Below are 23,899 nucleotides of genomic sequence, written 5' to 3'. Positions count from 1 at the left end.
TTCAGAGTAGGTAATGTTCATCCTCCTCCCTGTAGCCACGTCTTTCAGGTAAGACTGGCCTTTGCCTAGGGCATGAATCTTGATTAGCCTTCATACTCAACAGCTCAGGGCATGTGAGCTGATTCTAGGCAATGAGACGTGAGGGGATGTCTGCTGGACGAGGGTATTAGCTCTTCAAAGGAGACTTGAGAATAAAAAAAGAGTCTCATTGCTATCAGCAGGAAGTTGCGTGTGAAGATGTATTATTACTACAACTGTGACAGCCATCTCTTTTTTTTCAGCTTTATTGAAGTTTTACAACCATCTTTCAACCATGAGCAAAGCTATCCAACATGCTGAAGTTGGCAAAGTTGAAGGATGGAAAGGCTCTGGATCCTTCATAATAATGTTGAGACGTAACCATCCCTGGAGCTTCCCTACATCGCGGCGTCTTATGTGAGATGATAAATCCCTTGTTGTTTCAATCATTTTGAGTTGGATTTATCCTTACTTGTAGCCACGAGCGTCTTAACTAATACCACAGTCTTCGATCGGATCTCGTCCTCTCAATGTCCTATAGAGATGTGGCGAAACCACTCTTTTAATCCCTGTGGTCTGGGCCAGAAGATTACAGGAAAGACAGACAAGGGGATTACTCAGAATCACCTGTTTCCTCCAATACTGGTCTTCCAAGACCACTTTGGAATCTTTGGGGAGATACAGGTGGTAATTTGATCTTGGGAAACACTTCTGCATAGCTTTCTCCTTTCTCCCCGTCAACTCTGGAATCAGAGGAGCTGGTGCAGCTTCATTATGTGACCCGGAGAGAAAAACCTTTCTTTACAAAGGAGATGGCAACTCCCCAGGAACTCAGAGTCTGGCGGGAAAATGGGGGAGAACAGTGGAGAGAGGTGGGGGGGGATGGGTAATCAAGAGGCTGGAGAGTTGCTCACCTTGAGTGTCCTGGGTAAAAGGCTTAGTGTGTGGAAGTCTCCTCTAGGGGCTCTGGTAGAGAAGAGTAGAAAGAGGTATATTTTAGGGATGGAGAACAGTGAAAGGTCAGGGTGGAGGGGGAAAGGGACCCCTTGGAGCTTCTCCTGTCTTGAACCCTCAAATCAGAATATGTCATCATTAGAGAGTTCGAATATTTTCTTGCCAGCAAGAAGCAGGCTTCACACTCCCATCTGCTCATGTTCTAGAAAACCTCAGCCTAAGGCTTTGATCTAAAGGCAGCTTTCCTGCTATCACTCGGCAATGGTCGGCGTCCAGGCTGGCTCCATTCTAAATGTGGGCAGTGCACAGCCCACAGAGGGGGCACCAAGAGGGCAGATGGGGGCCAAGATCTTCGAGTCCCTGCAGCTGGAGCTGCTTCCTGTCCAGGCCCCAACCTGTTTCCCAGCTCCTGAAGTCTAAAAGAGAAAAGCCCAACAAGAAGTCAAGCTTTACAGTTTTCAAACTGTGATCACCCGAGGGGCAAAATGACACAAGCCACCTGGGACGGCAGGAGGCAAACAGCCAGGCCTTCTCCTTAACCTGATGGATATTTGGCCCGTTCATCCCCCTAGCTGGCCGTCTAATGCTTGGAGAGGTTTCCCCACTCCCTTGCAATCCCAGGTCCCTGCAGGACGGTGTCTGGGGAACCAGACTCCAAGGATCCTTCTCTGTGTTTCTCTGCAGAGCCAGGAGGCCACAGCAGAAGGGTGTGGCCTAAGATGCCTTGGAGCTCTGGAGGGCCTGTGTGGGCAGAGGCTTGCAGGTGAGCTGGAAGCAGCGCCCAAAGAAATGGAGAAGATGGTATGCAAGGGTGTGATGGGCTGGGAGGCCGGGAGGAGCGCCTTCGATGTGTCTGACTGTATTCTGAGTCTGGACGTCCAAAAAGTACTCCTTGGGTGGAACTGCGTTGACTTCACCAGTAAGTTCCAAGTCAAGATCGTTTGGGAGAGGCTAGAGTGTACGCGGTTGTGAAGGGAGCTGAGTGCTTTAGGCTGTAGAGTAGTGCTGAGCATGTTGTCAAGCCCAAGGACGATCCCAGACTTAGTTCATCTTCTTTATACACCCTGGGCACCGGGTCAAGTCCTATTCAATAATTTGCGTTAGATCGTGCCCCCGTTGAATTTTCAATTGCCTTGCCTGGCTTTTGAGAGCTTCGTATTGACGCACCCCCACCACTTCCCTAGTCCCATGCTAGCAAACGCATCGCGTCTGCGTTTTACACACATTTCCTTTCTGCCGCATCACTACGCATACCTGTCACGCTACCATCCCCGGACCAGTTAGTCCCACATCCCCGTTTCTCCCCAGTGGCTTCCTGACGATAAGGACCCCATCCGACTTATATCCTCCCTCTTGTCCTCCCGTGCAGAAACCAAGGCCAGACGTGTCATAGGTCAGATTACTGCCCCAAATCCCATGTGATTGTGGAGGCCCACATATCCCGAGCCATTAGAGACCTCTGCTCACCAACAGCTGGCCTCTCTAGGTATTTCATCTTTGGAGTCTGTTTCAATACGACAAGGACTTGCAAATTCGTTTCCTCGTGGTTCTCCAAAAGGGAACTTAGCAGACAAATTACACAAGGTAAGGCACATAACGATCCATCCAGCCCTGACTTGTGTGGAGGCCAGTGGCCCGAGGGGCAAGTTGAAGAACACCAGTCTCTCACAGCCACCTGGGACGCTGCCTTCCTCCCCCACACCACTCGGATCCACCTCTTGGATCCAGGGATTTTGTTCAGCGTACGGCATCTTTGGTTTATCCAGTTACATACCTCACTACTCATTGAGTAAGGGAAGAAACCCTCTTTGTTCAAAATGGACCATTTACACATTCGAAGAAGGCAGTTTGCTACACTTTAGTTCTAGAAATTCACCCTTCCCACAACTCCCGATTCTAGAGGTGTGATTCTCATTGCCTCTCGGCGCCTCTCCTCGGACTGGTGAGGCCATCACTTGCCTTTCATTTGGAGGCAGAGTCCTCAGTCCCTGCTGATCTTAAATTACGTCTCTCTGGACCTTGTAACAAGGTCCGAATACCTCTAGTCAAGGACCTTTCCACATTTTTCTAGAACATACTGTCTGATGGGCAATGCTAGGACATGGGTTCAGGAAACAACCAACAAAAGCTCCAGGGTTCTCTCCCCTCTGCCCCCTTGTCCGAGGTAGGAAATGGCAAGTCAAAATCTCTTGACCCTAAAGCACACGTTTTGTCTTCAGATGTTGTCCCTTCTAAGATGCACTAAGACCAGTCCAGCAGGAGGAACCTATTGTTACACTCCCCAGGCTAGAGCAGCCCCTGTTATCTCGGGTCTTTGTGTCCAATCTCTGACCCAGGTGTAACTTTCAAGGTGGAATCTTGTCAAGGGCTATTTAAGAAGCCCAGATACTATTCACTGCACCCCATTTATCCCATCCATCCTCACAAAGCCCTGGCTGATTAAGCAGGTGTGAATTTTTTTTAAGCAGGTGTGAATTTTCCCAACATAAACCATGGTATTCTTCTCAACAGATCAAGGCAGCTGTCCGGGCACCCCCCCTCCCCCCGCACCGAGCCCATTCACGCAGGGTCACGTGAGGCTATCCGGCAGAGGACCGACAGGTTCACTTAGTCCCAGTTCTTCAAGAAGCAGCAAGTAGAGACCACATGGTCCCCTTGCACTATCATCCGAGCTCTTTCTGCTTTGAAATCGAGCTGAGCAAAAGAGCCAGTGCCACTGCGGTTAGAAAACCTTGGCATCATCAAGATTTGTCTCCAGGTTGTCTTGGACTCCCCTTGCCCTGAACTCGGGTCAGCCAAGTTGACCGGCGTCTGCCATGACCCTTGCCCTGGCCCTTCCGCAGGACCAGGACAGCTCTACGCGCAGCAAACCTGACAAGCCCCATCCCCCTTCCTGATGATTCAGGGAGGTGGAATAAGGGGGAAAGGGTAATCAGAGGAAAAATACCACTTGAGATAAACGGGCTTTTGTGGCAGACCAACCTCGGTTCCAGACCTGGTTCCTGCATCTCTTACCTGTCACCCCTTTTTGGACAAGTTACCCAGCTTCTTCCAGTCATTTGACACATCTGCAAAATGGAAGGATTTCTACTCTGCCGGATCGTGTGAGATCATCGCCGTGGCCCAGCTTTTGTGCCAGGCACACAGGTTCATCTCACCTCGCTGCTCGGTCGAGAAGTTACGGGTGAATCAACGGCAAGGAACTACTTTCCTTTTGACGGTAAACATGCCCAAATAACTGTTCCTTGCTGCTGCCAGAGCTCGTTCCAAAGTACTCACAACTCCAACAACAGAATAACAACAATTTTTCCTCGCACCTAAGAGACATGAGAGCAGGGGCACTAAAGACCTTTAAAGGCAAATGTAGCATAAGAGAGGTGGGATCCTAGTGCGTGTTCAGAAAGTCACCGACTGACCATGATTATTTCTTTCTGGCCAACCTGGCACCAACTGCCCATGCCGTGAGTCACCAAGAACAGTGGGTTATAGGCAGCTTGAGGCTGTCGATGGTGATGCAGAAAAGCAAACCCCAGGCAGTGGTAAATCTAAGAAGTTCTATCTGGAATGCATTTTATATGTGCATGTATTTATATTTTTTTTTCTTGGCAGGAGACTTACCTTCCGAATTATGTTTCCCTTAGGCTATTATTAAAATAGTGTACATTTCCCAAGCACACACCACTACCAGCAGGGCAGCCCATAAGTGTCAGGGTAGAGTCTAACTGGGATTAAGTGTTTGAAAATACACAAATACACCTCTGTGTGTAGATATGATTGTATGTATACACACACAAACACACAGGACTTCCAACTCTGCTAAGAAACACAAGTGCAGAGAACTTTGATCAAAGTCCGTAAGACCTTTAGGAAAGCATGTTGGGTCAACACACATGTGCTTTTTTTTTTTTTTTTTTACAATTCTTTAACCACACCTGTCACCTTTCATCAGCTTTACCCTGACAGGATTGACACATGAAAACCTTGTTCTTTACAATGATCCTGAATTTTTTTTTCAGAATTCCTAACGTTTAAGAAATGTCAAGGGCTTCCCTGGTGGCGCAGTGGTTGAGAATCCGCCTGCCGATGCAGGAGACACGGGTTCGTGCCCTGGTCCGGGAAGATCCCACATGCCGCGGAGCAACTAAGCCTGTGAGCCATGGCCGCTGCGCCTGCGCGTCCAGAGCCTGTGCTCCGCAACGGGAGAGGCCCGCATACCGCAAAAAAAAAAAAAAAAAAAAAAGAAATGTCAAATGTAGAGTAAAATGGGCATTTAATTCCACACATGGACACTCATGCTGAGAAATGGATTTCTATAGTTTTTACTGATTAATTCCGAATTTAGAAGTCACTACTAACATTAAGGAGTAAAAACTTAATCTTACGTGAAAACTGAATGTGGACATTTGCATATCCTAATGATTCCTCTACCGCTGGACAGCTAAATCACGCAGTAACCCAGACGATCTAGTTACACATTTTCCTAACACCCTCACCTCTATCCTGTGTGGCAGTTGATGGTGCTTCCAGGCATTTGGACATGAGGAAACATTACGAGTACTTCATTCCATTAAATATGAGTCGATTCCAGGGCACATTTCATTTCATTTCGGAACCATTTCCAAGCATTAAGAGTGGTATTCATGTGCTGTGTTCTAAGAGGAAGTTCCCAGCTTTTGTCAACGTCTTCTTCACTGGTCATGATATGGATATAAAGCGCCAAAAATCAGAGAGCATCCTAATTGTGCACTCCAGGATGATAGCACTACAACGCCAAACTGCTCTTCGTCAATTCCATGTTTGTTTCTGGAGAAATTACCTAGCTTAATCTGGGCCAAAATGCAGTAACAATCCAAATTGTGGTAGCACGGAGAAGCCATGCCTTTAGAACAGGAATCCATTATCTTTAGGGACTCCCTCCTCCTCCTCTCAATACTTTTTAAAGTTAACCTAAAAAATATGAGATGATTGGGTATAATATGCTACCTTTCACGTAAAGAGGCAAAAAAGAAAAAAATCTATTCATATGTGCTTCTATTTGTCCAAAGGAACTCTGAGAGAAGATATATTAAACAACTAAGAAGTTTATCTAACGTGTGGGAGGTAACTGGGCAGATGGATGCAGGAACAGGACAGAAACTTGCACTTTGCACCTTTATAGTATGTGCTTTGGTTTTTAAACCCTGTCTATATATTACCTACGTAAAAACTAAATTAGACAAGCAAATATATGGCATTTGCCTTACTGATGGACTCGAAACTCCTATATTACCAGGTTATCTTTCAGGTATTTTTCACATATATAAAAAGAATTTTTAGAAGAAAATAATTAGGAGTTTAAAAGTGGAAACTGAATTTTTAAAGTATAATGTATCATGGAATGCCAAATTATATTTTTCCCACTAAGCTTTAGGTTGGAAGAAACTTCTCAGTGCTTTTTTATTTCAAAAAAGAAAGTTGTCTTTGGTAGTCTGCTATTTGCTTGACTGAGTGCGTACACATACACACACACACACACACACACACACACACAGGCTTCCTGTAGTAGATACAGTTATTAACATACTATCTTTTAGCTATGCAAATGGACATAGTCTGCCAACACAAAAGGGCAAGTAGAATTTTGTGTAGCACCACCTATACGTATTTTTACTGTGGTTCTGCCATCACATGATAAATTTTACTTCAAAAATTTAACTATTAATTTTCGTAAAAAATTACCTGCAAACTGTTAGGTTTCTAACACTCAGGAACTAAAGTTCAAAAATTTAAGTCAATTGTTTGTACGGCTTTATCAAAATCATAGGTACCAGTTACTGACTTTTTGAAATAAAGTACAAATCTAAGTGTCGTAAAACGTTGTTTCTTAAGGTACAGATGAGAAACGACTTTGTAAAGCACGAACCCTTCACGTGCTATTAACTGAGGCTTTGGAAAAGTAAGGTCTCCTCACAAAGCTTTTCTTCTACCTCATATGCTGAAGTCTTAGGTTTTAAAATATTCAAGTTGCCTTTATTCCTGTTTTGGGGAGGGTGTGGGAGTGTGAGCCTGCCAGCTGGTTAGAAGCCAAGAGTTATCCAGTCAGACCTGAATGGAAAAGTCTAGTATTTGTTTATTTCATATTCGAGTTCAAAAGCAAGAGACAATTTAAATAATAACAGAGTAACAGGAAAAAAATGCAAAGAAAGAAAACAAATCAGTTAGACTCCAGAAGAACCTTCAAGAATATTTAATTCGGAAAATATTGGTTTCGAGAAGTTGACTGAAAGAAAACAGCTGGGCAGAGTTCAAGGTTTTAAATTAAAAAACAATCTAACAAGGTCTATGGGGATAACTCTTTGAGCCACATTTTGGAGACCAGATTCATTTCTACCAAGTAAAAATAATAGCAGTCTAAGCTAAAAAGGAAATTCCTCACAACTGAGGTAGTTACTAAGTATCAGCACATTTTCCAAGTTCTCACAAGGCAGCTTAGCTATTTACAATCAATTTTTCCTCATACATAAATGGAGCGCCTTTTCAATTTTATGTCTTCTGTGATTTGTCTAAAAAATAAAAGAACACTTATACACACCAGCCAGAATATGCCTATTTTATTAACATCATGCTTTAATAAATAACAACTGGCTACTTCTAATAAAATTAAGCCTCTGTTGACAACAGCCCCCAATATTCCATTTTGTCCATTCTACAGAATTTGGTGTAAAAAGTTGAAGGAAATGTAGACCCTGAGCTATCAAGTAATTATGTTTCAATATAAAAATAGAGAATTACTCTTACAACTGAAGATTAAACAATAACACAAACAACCTCTCTGTGGGTTTCAGCTTCCGTGGAATTGGTTGAGATCTTAATGGCTGTCTAAAGCAGGAAGAGACTTTGCAGAGTGTGATTCTTTCTGAAGACGTCTGGGAACTCTTTTTAACGTGGTTTTGTTATATTCTCATAGTTTTATGGGCTGTCACTTGGTAAGGACTCAAGGAAAGAAAGGGCTCCAAAGGGGCCGAGGCAGTGCTCACTTAGTCTTTGGCCTGGGACAAGAGATGATGGCCTTTGCCCGTTCACCCGAGTGGCTAAAGGTCACCACTAAGATGTGGCCTTCTCAGCTCTACCTACTCCCACTCCTTCCCCGCCCCTTGCCAAATCTGGACACTCAGGTCTCCCCAAGTGGGCTACTTGGCTGATAGGGTAGCACACAGCTGTGAACCACGCATGGCAAGACCCTTGCCTATCCGATCAGATGGGGCTGGGAGAGAAAAAGACTCAAATAAGACACCTTAAATCTCTTAAAAAAAAAAAAAAACCAAGAAACCTGGGATCCAAAATTAAACGCAAATAAACCTGCTTGGACGAAAACTTTGCTTGAATGTTGATAGTTACTCCCTGAGCCCAGGCTGTACCCCAGTTCTGGCTAGCCCCCAGACAGCTCCCTCTATATGACAGGGGTTGAAATCTGGAACAAGAAGGACCAAATGAGATTGTTGGGATATCAATTCAAGGAGGGCCAAGTGTGGACACGAAGACCCACACACAGTGTGTGTGCTAACTTGCCTGGATAAAAAAACCAAACCAAACCGAACCCACCCCCAAACTAAGTGTGAACAGGTGATAACTAGGATATCCTGCATGCCTTTTACCTTTCGAGGGAGAATGCATCAGGAATCTTCTAGATGGACTACACTTTAAGTATAAGCAGCTTCAAGAAACAGACCTCTGATCTTAGTTCATACAATCCAACTCAACCAAAATGGGTAGTCTGCAGTCTCTTCCAGTCACCAGCTATAAATGAAGTAGTATCTTCTTCTTGCATCAGTTTTTGAACACAACCTAACAAGTGACTCCGAAGCCCCCTTGCGCCTTCACATTCTGTCCTAACTTAATAAAAAATTTGAAACATGACCTCCTCTTCTCTCCAGATAAGGCAACTAAAAACAACAGGGATAAATGGCCATTTGACTGCTTGTTGGGCTTTTTCTTTTAATAAGATATCATGATAAATAAAACCTGCTTCTGTACAGCTATTTAATGGTTCAGAAGTACGTACATGTTACATGCCAAGAAAGGACCCTGGTTTTCTTGTAAGAAACAAGGTGAGACCGTACTGAAGAAGAAGAAAAAAAAAAAACCCACAAAAAAACGAAACAAAACAAAAAAAAAAAACAAACAAACAGAGTGATAAAAATCACAAATGCACAACTAACTACAGTTCTGTACCTACACTGTTAGCCACATTTAACATGATTCTGAGGGAGCAGGACTGACCTTACTTACGTACGAGTCCCCTTTTCCCGCAAAACTGAATGAAAAAACAAAGTCAGCATCTTTTCAACCAGTGGCCACATAGTAAAAACTGTACATTGCTGTCCATTCCTTTAAAAAGCAAAGTCACTAGGATGGTATAAAAGTGATAACCGGTGCCTTTTTAACTTTTTGATGATGAACACGTTTTCTCTAAGGTTAGGAATTATCTCCATCCTCCCTGCATAACCAGTGACAAGATGCAGAAGACAGTGAGGAAGTAGGGTCGGGCCCCAGCGGGGACCCCAGCGCTGCTGGCTTTATCGTTGACACTCTTCCCAGAGTGTTCAGTGGTGTTATACTCGAACTCCGAAGGGCACTGCTGATACTCACATCCACTTCCACTTCCTTCTCCACTGCTCTCATCGCCTGTTTTTGAAAAAAAAAAAAAACACCACAATGGAATAGAGATTTCATTCTGCTGCTTCTCATCACAAGGTATACAACAATCTGGCCTTTAGAAGCACAAATGCTTACTGATATCAAAGAAGTCCACATCATTGCCATTATAAGCATTCTTCATTTTACTGGTCATGACTCGAAGAGCCATGATTTGACGAAGGATCAGTATGTCCGGTTTGCTGGTGTCAACCTGGACCTCCGGATTATTGCCCTGGTTGGCTAATCCGTTTCCTGTCACTGCAAACAGGTACCTGCAATGAGGAATGATCCCCATTCACGTGATCAGTAAAACAAAAAGTTACAGAAGATAGTCAATGATTCCTGCCTAGGTTCTAGTATTTTCCACCGAGGGCAATGAACTGCAAGTGCTTGCCTTTCGAACAACTCGAATCTCTCCTTTTCCTGGGTAGACATTATGTTTCTCCAATCCGGCTGTGACCTTTTTGAAAACTGCCCATTTCGTGGAGGTTGGTGGGTCCGAGCGAAGCGGGTACTTGTCTCACTTACTGAGTATGTAGGGGACGGACACAGAGCATCATCAAGTAGAGAATGAGACCTTTGGAGAACTGGTACTTTATGAGGCCAGGCCATCGAGCACAGGACCACAGGTATAAAACATTAAAAATGATGGCACTATTTAAACAGCTCAATCCCTCATTGCAGCTGTAACACCAGCTTATAACCATTGTCACCAACCTTTGCCCCTTTGCCCCAGAACTCTTTGCAAGTAGCTGGGGGCCTTCCCGACACTTCTACAGCAGAGCCAATTCCTAAGAATGTCTAGAAGCCTTCCATGTTGTTGCCACCTACTTGTGAAATGCTTCACGCTGCCTCGACTAAACAACTGAGCAAACCTTCTCGGAAAGGTCTCCGGGCATCTAGGAAGGGAGAGATCGCACATCCGTTCGACGGAGGCTAACCTGCTTTTGCCTTTTCCATTCCAGCAGTCATCCTCATTGCCGTTTCCCGCGGCCATCCTCTCATCGTTGCAGACGTTACTAGCAAGAGAGGACCAGAACTTCTTGGCCTGTTTCAGTTTCTCCTTGACGTCAGTAACCTCATTAAGAGAGGGAGAGAGAAAGAGACCTCTGTAAAACCCCCAAACCACCTACACATGTGCCTTTTTCATCACTGTAAAGCATCTCCAGAGTCTCTCTGTAGTCAGAAGGGCCATTTGAGGCCGACTGGGTCTCACACCCCGGAGATACACTCACAAGACACAGTCTCTTCTCGCGGGCTTTTATAACTCACACTGTGAAACGAAAGGCGGGTGTTCAGATATGCCTCAGCGCACCCCATTTGTTAGCCTACAGATGAAATGTCTGAGCTAGGGAATCAAAGAGGCAGATTCACTGACATCCCTGTGCAAGTTGCTGGAAAACTTTCACTTGAAAAGACCCAACAGTTGGAAGCGTCCCAAATAAAGACGCATTTTGAGCAAATGTTTTCAGTTCTTTGTCATTAAACACGGCCATTCCTGCCAAACTGCTCACCAGTCGGTCCAAACTAGTGCCAGCTGCTGTGGTTGGCCGCTCCTCGGGGTGAAAGGGTCTGAAGCGGGCACTGAAGGCACTTTCAGAGATGGAACGGGAAATCCGACCAGCTGGGAGAGGCTTAGGGGGTCCACATCCCTGGAAAACCTGTATTGGCATAAGTGTGGTCACATGATGGAAGTGACATCGCCGGCTGGGGCGGGCCCCTTCCTCTCCCTTCCAGGACCCGGCCTTCCTTACCTTCTGAGATACCTGCACGCTGTTCTCTTGCATGTTCATAATCGCATCCGAAATCTTCACATCGATGGGATCCATGACCGATTCAATATTGAAAGGACCCTCTAACCTCTCGGCCACCATCAGCATAGCATCTAACATGAGGTTTGGGGCAGAACAACACGGCATACAAAGGAAATCATTAGCTTGGCCTTGGGTGATCAGTCTGATTATTTTGCTGTCTTTGTTTCCCTTGGGGGGGCGGTGCTGGAGGGGGGCGGTGGGGGACAGGGAGAGGCATGATCATCAGTAATTCACGCTTTTAGATCTATTTCTATGACACAGAACTTCATTCAGTCAGTATGTACCACTAGCTCTCTAGAGTGTGAAGTGACCAGATGATGAAGGCTTTATTCCACAGCAAGGAAACCCAATCGGGAACCTTCTAACACACTGATCATTCATCTCTCCATGAGTCACTGGCTGTTGTTGTACGGCTCTGAGCTAGCTCCCAGCTGACAAACCGAAGGCTGGAAGCAGAATAACACGCCAGTTCTCCCAGAGACCTCCACGGATCTTCTCATTTCATGTTCCATTTACAAGAGTCAAAAACATAAATCAGTTCGAATCCTGGCATGCCAATTCTTTTCTTTCATTATTATTATTATTTTTTCTTCTGTGGTACGCGGGCCTCTCACCGCTGTGGCCTCTCTCGTTGCGGAGCACAGGCTCCGGACTCGCAGGCTCAGCGGCCATGGCCCACGGGCCCAGCCGCTCCACGGCATGTGGGATCTTCCCGGACCGGGGCACGAACCCGTGACCCCTGCATCGGCAGGCGGACTCTCAACCACTGCGCCACCAGGGAAGCCCTTTTCTTTCATTTTTTAAATGAAACCCTTTCAGATCCTTGAGTGCACAGTTAGAAAATACAAATGAAAGTGCTCCTAGGAACTCTAATGACCTTTCAAATAATGACATTTTGAGAAATGCAATTTTTTAATTTAATTTTTTTTTTTTTGTGGTACGCGGGCCTCTCACTGTTGTGGCTTCCTCCGTCGCGGAGCACAGGCTCCGGACATGCAGGCTCAGCGGCCACGCCTCACGGGCCCAGCGGCTCCGCGGCACGTGGGATCTTCCCTGACCGGGGCACGAACCCGTGCTCCCTGCATCGGCAGGCGGACTCTCAACCACTGAGCCACCAGGGAAGCCCCGAGAAATGCAATTTTTGAATTAAGATAAACTTCCCGTTTCAAATACAAGGGCCTTGAGTTATTTTAAAGCAAAAACTTGTACCTCTTTTTATTCAAATGAAAAGACAACCCAAGATAGGGCACAAAATCCATGTGTTCACAATGTGAGTCTTCACTAATTACTCTGGAAATCACTTTTACATTTTGGAGGGGTCTAGAATTTTTTAGGACACATTGAATCTCTTCAATGAAAAGTGCTCTATGGGTTTTCTTCTCATCCATGGTTCTTGGGATTATGCGATTTAGTATCTTTTTTTTTTTTTTTTTTTTGCGGTATACGGGCCTCTCACTGTAGTGGCCTCTCCCGTTGCGGAGCACAGGCTCCGCGGCCATGGCTCACGGGCCCAGCCGCTCCGCGGCATGTGGGATCTCCCCGGACCGGGGCACGAACCCGTGTCCCCTGCATCGGCAGGCGGACTCTCAACCACTGCACCACCAGGGAAGCCCCGATTTAGTATCTTTCCCGGATACTTATTGTGTAAAATTAGAAGAAACTGGAAAGGTAATCTCCAAATGAGAAAAAGGATGCCTCACTCATGACAAGCAGTGAACCTTTAAACTTGTTCTTTCCCCTTAAAGGAGAGTTAGGCTCACATTCTCCACAGCCTTCAGGTGGTCCAAAGACAGCTGCCAGAAAGAAGGGCAAGTTTCTAGAAGATGGCGGGTCTCTCTCAAAGCGCAGGCCACAGCTGAACTTCTACCTAAGCTCGCTGATGGAAAGGAGTTCTGGCATCAGCAGATCAGTGAACCCAAATCTGGTCAGCGACCTTTCACCTTCCCCGAGAACAAACGCACCCCAACATTTTAAAGCATGGGCTCATCTCTTTCAACTACAGTTCCAATGTCACAAACCACGAATAGATGTCCGTGCAATGCAATTTTTTTGGAAAGTCATAACAAGTGAAGTTGCAGGATGCACTGTGGTAAGCGCCAATAAACTGACACTTCCAACCTCTAAGGAAAGGCTGCCAGCGCGAATATACCATTGTGCTGGAGGAGAGGAAAAATGCGTTTGGTGTGCTAGCAAAAGGGGACTTTTGTAAACAAGTGGAGCAAAACCTAAACGTGTTCATCATTGTCGAAGCATCAGGGCTGCCACGTCCAGACAGCACAGGCCTTCGGAGCCGAGAAGGAGTTGCTGGCTCCAGAGAACAATATTATGAAGGGACAGACCATAAACATCTCAAACACAGAGGTTTCAACAGGAAGGAAACCGCGCACCTCGTCCCTGCTTATTCCCCTAGTGGCAAGGAAAGGCCAGATCATGAACGTGTTCGTGTGTTTGTGAATGGGAACATAAACCCCAATTCTTCTGGCTGCTTGGTGTCTTTGTCAACTCCAGGCCAGCCGGCCGTGCACAAGGGCCTGGGAAGGGAGAGGGGCCAGGCCCTTGTCGCGCCGGTGCCATGGCATTGCGTGTCCCGCGACTGAAGAATGCGAGTGAGGCTGTAGTCTGCCTGGAGGCTGCAGCCCCAGGGCGAGTCCTGCCTGGCCAGGGGCCACTGGGCGCCTCCATAGAAGCGGCCAGCCCTGATGAGAAGCCCCAAGAGGAGTCCCACGATGGCTGGTCCGGTGTTGTTGCTTCTGATGGATCGAGGCTGCAGGTCTCCCTTTGCGGGGTACCTGACCGGCTGCTGCCTCTTGCCAGGAACTGGCTGACGTCCCAGCCGGCAATCCCGACCCCCTCATACTAAATTCCCAGTGGCAGCAGACATGTGACATTCATAAGGGTGGCTAGAAGTCAAATGAATGTTACCATGACGGCAGTATGCGACGGAGAGCAAGTTGCACCTACCCATAATTTATGATTCCCCAGAAACTGACTTCCGTGGTGGTGGTGGGAGTATTTTTCAAAAAGAAGGTTTCCTGTAACCAACCTCTTATGAAGCCAAGTCCAAGGTGTTTTGACTATTCGGATCCACCTTGATAAAGGTGGACGACAGTTTAATAGGTACAGTTCAAGAGAGGGACAGGAGGGCTCGGCAGCAAGAAGGCAGAGTTGGAGAACTCGTCCTTAGTCTCTTCAAAGGGTCTAGTCCAACTGCAGGATTTTAGCGCTCAGAACACTCCCCCCACCCCCTGGGCAACAAAGCGCCCCTTCTCACTAGGGAAAGCGATTCCTCTTGCACTGTGCCTCCGATAATCAGAAACCCAATCTTCAACCTCGCGACCCGAATGGATGAACAAAAGGCAGTTTCCCAACTTAACCCCAACATCTGATTTAAAGAAGTGGGGAAAAAAAGCCCTCGCCCATTCATTAACTGCAGTCAGTTTAAGGGGGGGAAAAAATTCCTTGCAAAGGGAAAAAAAAGAACTTATGGCAAAGGTATGTAAATTGGGACTGAATTCTATAACCACAGAGCAAATTAATTAAACTCTTGCGAAAACCCACGAAAAAGCACTGGAGATTAACAAGGTCTATTACTCCTGGCCTTTTATATCTGCTTATTAGAAATAAATAATAAAATACCCATTAAAAATGAAGTTTAGATATAATTATAGTCCTCCTCCCTCCAGAAAGTATCATTTAAAATAACTGAGAAAATTGATTCTGAAATCCTACCAATTTCCACTTGGGTTGAATTTTTGTTTCATCGAAGATAACAAAGGTAATCTGTAAAACACACAGCGAGAATGGTGGCAGCAAGGGAAGTCCTCCTTGATTTAGAGTACCTGGTTGAAGACGTTAATTAAGCAAGCCAGAGTATGGTTTTCATATGGACCTGCAGACTCTTGGAAAAAATATGTAGAAGAATTTGGTTTTTTTTTTTTTTTTTTTTTTTTTGGCGGTATGCGGGCCTCTCACTGTTGTGGCCTCTCCCGTTGCGGAGCACAGGCTCCGGACGCGCAGGCGCAGTGGCCATGGCTCACGGGCTTAGTTGCTCCGCGGCATGTGGGATCTTCCCGGACCAGGGCACGAACCCGTGTCTCCTGCATCGGCAGGCGGATTCTCAACCGCTGCGCCACCAGGGAAGCCCGAAGAATTTGTATTTTAAGACGAGATTCTGAGTTATAGTTTCTGTCAGACACATTAGAAGAACAGAATAGTGCACTTCATTCCTTACATGCCTGTAGAAAAGTTACCCAAACTAGATCATTGTCACCATTTTTGCTACTGTATAGCAAATGCTACAGCTCTGCCCAGAGAACTAGTGCATTAGATGTTACCGGGGAAAGCGAAACGGCAAATCATCTTGTTTGATAAAAATGAATTTAGCAAAAGTGAGCTGCAAACTTGACATTTGGGGTGGGGGTGAGAGTGGGATTAAAAAAGACAGAAAGAAAAAACTTTCAACTTTAGATCTAGAAATGCCATGGGCTTTTATTTCCATGGGAAATATTTTCCAGCAACAATTTCTCCGATGGCTTCTTTCTGGGCATGATGTGCCATTTGTGCATGTGTATGTTGGCTGGTCTTATGCCTTCCCTTTCATGGGATTCTGCTTTTCTGTGTGTGGAAGATTTTTTTCAGGTCTTCTAGCTTTGAGCTATTTAGGCTACAGTTGTGCTGAAGCGTTTAATAGTCACAACTTTTTTTCCCCCTTGTGTCACTGTTCTCAAGAATCTGTTGGAGGGCTTCCCTGGTGGCGCAGCGGTTGCGAGTCCGCCTGCCGATGCAGGGGACGCGGGTTCGCGCCCCGGTCCGGGAGGATCCCACGTGCCGTGGAGCGGCTGGGCCCGTGAGCCATGGCCGCTGAGCCTGAGCTCCGCAACGGGAGAGGCCACAATGGTGAGAGGCCCGCGTACAAAAAAAAAAAAAAAAAAAAAGAATCTGTTGGAGCCAATTTCTTGATGCACTTTCACAGTTAATACGGTAATCAGCTCTCATGCAGACGAAGCAGCATTCCCGGGCTCCAATCCCCGCATTCCCCTCCCCCAAAAACCCTCAGCAAATTGCATACGTGTTCCCACGATGTGGACAAATAAGTGAAAAATAGGTACTTACAAAGACACTCAAATTCTACAATTATTTAAATGTTACTGGGTATGGGGGAAAAACCCGAGTTTGTTCTGGGGTGCTGATAGTATGTGGGTGAAGCCCCACCACTAGCAGCTTCAACAACGGCCACTAACGTTCCGGGATTCCCACATGCATTAAGCAGGCATCGAGGGAGTCGATGACTAGATATTTCAATCATCCAGAATTTGTCCTTTCCCACAAATCATAATTAACGTTCTTAGAAACAGGCCACTTTACTTCCATTGCTGTCTGGGTTCCCAGTAATGGTTTTCTAAGTTTTAGGTGTAGATGAGAACACTGACCTCTAAAATTATCAGGACAGAAGTCCTTCCATTCTCACCAGAGCAGTCTGTGATTGTTAAATCCCTACAGAAACATAACCCTTAAATTCCCACAATCAGATTGCACCTGATCCAAATACCCAACGGGTATCTGGCCGTTTGCAGAAGATTTGGTTGCAATGTAACAGATATAACATTTGAAAAGCCGCTTTCACAGCTCAGTGATGGCTGTACTCCAGCATTTACATGGATACCAGCCTATGATGCAGAACTAAAACTGACCTTTAGGGAGAAAATGTCAAAAAATCACTTTCTTGTTATTAAAACTTGGTATTCGCTGTGTCTAATGTCTGTCTAATGTCTTCAGAAATGCCACCATTAGTTCAAGGGAACATTTACCTGTAGAGTGGTGTGAACTTTGAGCGCAGTTAGAACTCTGGCGACACTACATAACAAACAGAAATTTCATCGCTGACAATTAAAACATTCCTTGGGGAATTCCCTGGCTGTCCGGTGGTTAGGACTCTGCGCTTTCATTGCCAGGGCCTGGGTTCAACCCCTGGTCAGGGAACTAAGATCCCGCAAGCCGTGTGGCATGGCCAAAAATAAATAAATAAATAAAATTTTAAAATAAATAAAACATTCCTTGTGTCCAGAAGCTTAGCAATCAATAGCAACAGGAATACATGAATCGCCTGCTCACCTATGAAATTGTTCCACTCGAAATCAAGATCCCCTTGGTTGGCCAAACAACCTCTCATGATGTTGGAGCAGTAGTTGTAACAGGGTTTCACAGTCACGAGACCTTGGCAGTGGGGGCAGTAGATCATCTTCAACAGGGCATGGGTACACTGGGCTGTGGGATTTACCTAATTGGGAGAAGAAAAAGACAACGGTGGGGCAAAGATAGACACAGCAATTGCAAGTCTATCAAGTTGACTTTGAAGCCTTGGCCGTGAACTTCCCTTAAGAATGAGTCGTGATGGGTCACATTTAGCAGGCCTGGCTTGCTTCCTGAAGAGCAAAAGTAGATAAAGAAAAGGGGGTATGCTGGGAAGAAGGCAGAGGGTAGAGATGAACACTGAATTACACACCAAAGTTGCATATCACACACACTCAACTACTCGCACTCATTTTAAAAGGCTCAATGATTTCAATGTGCTTTTATGAATAAATGTCCAGGATCGCCGGAAGATGCAGTAGTAGAGGTGGTCTTTACCTGCCCGCCATCCATGGCCAGCTGTGGCCTCTCCCATCCCTGGGTTTGCCTTGCCAGACTGGAACTCAAGCACATCTTCTCTTCAAACACATTGACTACAAGACTGCCCTTTCAAACCTAAGCCCCCAGTCAAAGTTTAGAAGGGTACACCTCGTGTGTACTCCCCTTCTGTGCCAATAGCTGCACAGAAGACAAAATTAATGTATCCTACAGGGAAGAATGTGAATAAATTGGAACCTGGGGTTCTGTGAAGGCCGCCCAAGGCTTGGGAGCGGTATAGCATAGAGTGCTCAGGGAACACTTGATGAAGACATGGGACTTCACTTAAATTCTGAAGAAGGGGTTGGATTTATTTATTTATTTTTAAAATTTTTATTGAAGTAGAGTTGATTTACAATGTTGTGTTAAATTTCTGCTGCACAGCAAAGTGACTCATATTTATATTCTTTTTCCTATTCTTTTCCATTATGGTTTATCACAGGACATTGAATACGGTTCCCTGTGCTGTACAGTAGGATCCTGTTGTTTATCCATCCTACATATAATAGTTTGCATCTGCTAGTCAGAAGGGGTTGGATTTCAATGATCAAATGAAGGGAGAACATCACAGTTAGGAAGAATGAAATGAACAAAAGCACACATGGTACTGAGCAGACCGTGGAAATCTTAGAACAGGGTTGAGGAATTATGGGAAATAAACTTGGCTGAGTATAGCAAGGGCTGTATATGTGGCCAGACAGTAAAGGGGATTGAAAACCAGGCAGAAATCAAGACACCATATGGCAGGACACAGGGAGCTACTGAAAGTTCATGAGAAAGGGAAGAGGCAAGGACGAAGGCGGCACCGAAGACGGATTGGGCTAGGCGTCCTCTGTAGAGAAATGAGACTTGGTTTCATCTTTCTTCAATTGTTTCACCTTTCAATTGCACTTCTATAGGGTGCGATTGTCTTGGGCATAGAAGAGCCGATCCCATCCTGTCATTCATTTCCATCAATGCTTAGAAAGGATCATGGCCAGGATCACAAGCTGGCAGCTCCCCAAGAGTTCCTGTGTTCTCATTCTCTCCGCCCCACCCTCCCCTTTTGGAGTCAATATCAGAGGATTAGTGCATTCCTCTCTATCAGTACCAACCAGCTCTGCAAACAGACTTCTGAAAGCAGATACCACCGCAGGGAACAGATGCTGAGATGCAAGGCAGTCCAGCAGTGCACTTCACCTGCTCTGGAGCGTAACTTTGGATACCACTTATCAACAGTAGCCTTAGGAACAGGAATGGGGGATTAGCACCATCAGGAGAAAAACTTCACACTGTTAGGCTCCTATCTGATGTACACACACACACACACACACACACACACACACACACACACACACCTTCTTATCTCAAATAGAATTCTAGCCTAAAAGGGGGAGGAACATCCAACAGGACGGTAGTTGTATACACCGAAGTCAAGGTTCCCTGTGAACAATTAGGACTTTTCCACAGTTTTAACCAGTGCCAAATGTTTTCCTAGGCAGTAAATTAGTCCTTTTAACTACGTATTAATGTACAGTAAAATCTTGGCTAACCAATACCCTGGAGGAATAGCCAATCTGGATAGCTAGGTTTCCTGGACAGCAACAAGAGCATGCCTTTAAAGTCACAGAGAGTTAGGACTTTGATACTTTCCCACCCCTTCACCGGACAGAGGAACAAACAGGCCTGGAGAGAGGAGGTGGCCAGACAATCATAGAAGTTGGAAGGGGCCCTAGAGAGCACTGAGTACAGCTCTCACATTTGAGAGATGAGAAAACCAAAGCCAAAGAGCATAACTGACGTGTGGGCAGCTACCTCACTGCATATGATTGTAACACTGCACCTTAGCAAACACTGAAACGATTTCCCACATGTACCATGTGTCCCTGCCTCTTCCAAATGAATGTATGAAACTCGAATCTTCAGCGTCGGTAGTTTTCTGCTTTATCTTAAATTAGGTTCCACATTGGTGAGACTGCCAAAATGGCTGGAGTTTGGAGAGGTAAAGAGTTATTATGAAAATGCCTGTGCAAACCAGGTTAGTGCATGGCATTTTTGGATTATGATGCTTATCAGGAAACAGTGGACTTGTGCGAGAAAACAATGCAAAAAGTTAACTTGTCAACAAGCTACTGAGCACCTACTATGTGCCAGGAATCATGCTGGAATGCATCTGTGATTAGGTAGCAAGGCAAGTAGGACTTTTTAGACTATGAGACCTGTCCTAGAAAACACAAAGAAGTTTCCAAATGGTGTAGACCTTTTGGAAATAAGCAAAAATTTTAAACTCCACAATTGTGCTCGAGAAACACTTTTGGCCAAAGAAGTCCTTTCCCTTTCTTTCTCTTTTTTAAACTCTAGGATGGGGTTCACTGTAAGTTCACTACAGGAGTATCCTAAAATAGGTTGGTGGAGCCTCAAGTTCTAAAAGAGAGACCAAACCAAAGGAAAAAAAAAAAACTCTACCAAAGTAGAGCTTTATTAAAGGAAGATAATGAAGCTGGGTTTGGCGGAGTTTTTCCATTTCATTCTTTGGCTAAGTACTGGCTCATGTTCTGCACATGATTTGTTGTGTAACTACTAAAAATGATCACAAGGAACTCAGCTATAACATGCTATGGAAACACTAAATAATACCAGAACTGGGGAAGTTGTAAGAAAACTGGGATGAGAAAGTACATATGAAATACCAAAGTTAGAGAAAATCTGTCTTTCGTCTCACAACGACTAATCAGACTTCCATGCAGTGTTTTTTACATGAAGGGAATACAGAACTTGGGAAATAAACCCCTTGTGTGGGACAAAGTAGAAAGACAAAGGTTTTCAAAACAGTCATGAGAACTAAAGAAATAGGGGTCCCGTGCAATGCTCACTCCCCCAGAAGAAGTGATGAGACTACCCCCCAGGTCTCGGGTCCCCATTCGCACTGAGCTGACCACGTTCAGGATGGTGAACACAGAGTACTACGGACCAGCTCTCTTTTCCGACTCTGGACTACCCCAGTGGACGAACAAAATGGCTGTCTCTCTTTTGGAATCGTCTATCGCTTCTCGGTAAAAAGCAATGTAGGTTGGTCAACAAGCCAAAGGAATACTAATTGCACTGGGAAGAAAAAGCCTAAAAGTATACAGTACTTCAATTTAAATTCTCCTGTGGAGTTTCTGGTAATATCTAGCATCTCCTTGATCCAGTGATGGCTCTCGCTGTCATGTCATGATATACCAGGCCCTCAAGGGTGCTCCATTACAAGCTCTCAATGGTCTCTCCGCCATGCCAGGGGCAAACCTTTCACCCGAAAGCAGATATAATAGTAGACTAAGTCATACTGTGTTCTGGGGATTTAATAATTTTGAATATAAATTCAACTTCACATTCTACTCCCTTGTAACACTCAAAATCAATTACTTCTCTCAAGTCCCCAAATAACTTACTTACTGCAATAATTTACACCAGAAGACCCAAGACTCAGTAGTAGCCCATGCCACATGGGGATTAACACAACGGGTAACCATACTCTAAGATCTTCCTTTAATCCTCACTTATGTACTGATTCTCTAAGGCATGCTGTGCCACTGAAAATGATCAATCTGATTATTCCTTTGGGTCACAGGTCTTGACTAACATTTGATATGTTTTCCTCTTATTTAGAAGGGTCTGTTGAGCCCAGATGTGACTTCCAGAATCCTTGGGGCTCGGGGAGGAGTCAGGTAGGGGTTAAATACGGTTGCTTTTATAAAAGTCAGATTTTTCGGACCTCACTTAGCAATTCAATAGTTATTTCTCAAAATGATATTTAGAAAGAACAGGAAAAGGAAAACTGTACACCCCTCCCTTCCTCCTTTGAACCACTGACATAAAGAATGGGTTAATGGTCTCAGACAGAATATGCTTATTCAGTTTCTATGGTTTCATGATCATGAAGGTCATGATGTTAATACTGAAGAGAAAAATATTCTGTTTGATGTCAGAATTAATTTTCTACTGATAGCTTTTATTGGACTTTATTGCTTTATCTGATACAGTACTTACTATGTGCTAGGTTCTGTTCTAAGTACTTTATATGTATTAACTCATTTAAGCTTCAAAATAATCATAGGAGATGAGTATTATTATTTCGTTTCACAGATGAGGAAGCAGAGGCCCAAAGAGATTAAGGGACAAACACAACATCTTCCAGTAGATGGCCAAGATTTGAACTGGGGCAGTTTTGTCCTAAGGTGGATACACTCAATTTCCTTGATGTGTATCTTTTGAGTGCCAGACTGGCGGAACCTCGAGGGCAGTTCGTGAGGTCGGTCCTTCTGTGTAGCGCCCAGATCTAACATAGGGTATCCACACACCGTGAATACCCCAGCTCTGGGGTTGGATATTTTCTAGTGAGAATTTGCAGGTTTCAAATTTATTGACCAAATGAAGCAGTTTTTATGTTGATGGGCAAGTTAGGATTCAACTGTTCTACCTGGAACAATATCTGATTGGACAACTATGGATGAGATGACAGATTTTTAAATAATGACTTATGCGCTCAATGCTACATCCTTACAATGGTTCAGGATGCTACAGGGATGAGAAAAAAAATATTCTCCAGAGGTAGACACAAAGAACTCAAAAGCTCAAGTAAACACTGCTGGACACAAAGAGAAAAGAGGTTACTGGAACAAAACAGGAAACTACATATTTGGCCAAAGTTTTAACATCTTGAAAAACTTGCAGCTAAATGTAGCAGAGATGATCAACTTCCACTAGAACGTGGCATATTATTTATAGAAGAAAAAGGTTTTGACATTAATTACAGAAGAATGAGATGGCTTGATTTGTTTACTTTGGGGGATCAGTATCATAGAAAAGGAACATCGTCTGGACTCAATATTCCTTTATTAACTCAAATCAAGATCAATCTGGGGGCTTCCCTGGTGGCGCAGTGGTTGAGAATCTGCCTGCTGATGCAGGGGACACGGGTTCGCGCCCCGGTCCGGGAAGATCCCACATGCCGGAGCGGCTGGGCCCGTGAGCCACAACTGCTGAGCCTGCGCGTCCGGAGCCTGTGCTCTGCAATGAGAGGCTGCTATAGTGAGAGGCACATGCACTGCGATGAAGAGTGGCCCCCGCTTGCCACAACTAGAGAAAGCCCTCGCACAGAAACGAAGACCCAACACAGCCAAAAGTAAATAAATAAATAAATAAAATATATTTAAAAATCAATCTGAGTTATTGAGCATAATGACAATACATTAAAAGCCAATTTCCAAGCCTTATGAAATCCTTCAAGACTGACTAAGGTGTTTCTAAATGGTAAGGTAACAAAGAATTTAGATCTTAGGAGCTAGTCTATGTTTCATGGTAAAAAAGTCACTGGTGGGGGAGGGGTCCTCATTTCCTTTTTAACTTATTAAGACTCTTAAAAATACTCATTCCTGTGTTCCTCAGGATATACATTTAACATGACATCTGCACTCCATTTCTGCTATAACATGCCTTTGCAGAAAAGTCCTTTTCTCTGCAAAGACTCTCTTGATATAGATTGGGACTTTCTACCAAATAACCTGCATTTTCCACACACCACATTAAAAACTACTGCAAGCCGCCTGAAAAAAGAGAAATCCTGGAACAGAACTCTTCACACAGCCTGGATCTCATTTCAGTAATTCAGAATGAGCCTTCAGCCACATTACACAGCGATGGCAGTCAACGTGCGGCACTCAAGTTAGAAACACATTTCCTTCTAGTTTCTTCCAGTTGCTAACATACATTCACGGCAACATTTTTCCCCTGCACTGCCAATAGGACCAAAC

The 23,899-nt window shown here is 44.8% G+C and overlaps 1 protein-coding gene across 1 annotated transcript in view; it reads right to left on the bottom strand.

Moving 5' to 3' along the window:
• Nucleotides 1-7,182: 7,182 nt before the first annotated feature.
• The window catches only part of GPC4 (glypican 4), a 112,155-nt gene continuing 95,438 nt past the window's right edge, over nucleotides 7,183-23,899 (bottom strand). The window contains exons 4-9 of the mRNA XM_059049872.2: nucleotides 17,574-17,739; nucleotides 11,403-11,533; nucleotides 11,163-11,309; nucleotides 10,590-10,726; nucleotides 9,745-9,920; nucleotides 7,183-9,636 (exon numbers count right to left, since the gene is read on the bottom strand). Coding sequence (XP_058905855.1) covers nucleotides 9,434-9,636; nucleotides 9,745-9,920; nucleotides 10,590-10,726; nucleotides 11,163-11,309; nucleotides 11,403-11,533; nucleotides 17,574-17,739 — 960 coding nt within the window. The 3' untranslated portion in view covers nucleotides 7,183-9,433. The remainder of the gene's footprint in view (nucleotides 9,637-9,744; nucleotides 9,921-10,589; nucleotides 10,727-11,162; nucleotides 11,310-11,402; nucleotides 11,534-17,573; nucleotides 17,740-23,899) is intronic.

Source organism: Kogia breviceps, chromosome X (genome assembly GCF_026419965.1).
Source record: "Kogia breviceps isolate mKogBre1 chromosome X, mKogBre1 haplotype 1, whole genome shotgun sequence".
Classification (NCBI taxonomy): Eukaryota; Metazoa; Chordata; class Mammalia; order Artiodactyla; family Physeteridae; genus Kogia; species Kogia breviceps.
The sequence above is the reverse complement of the archived record's forward strand: the minus strand, read 5'-3'. Positions and strand labels throughout refer to the sequence as shown.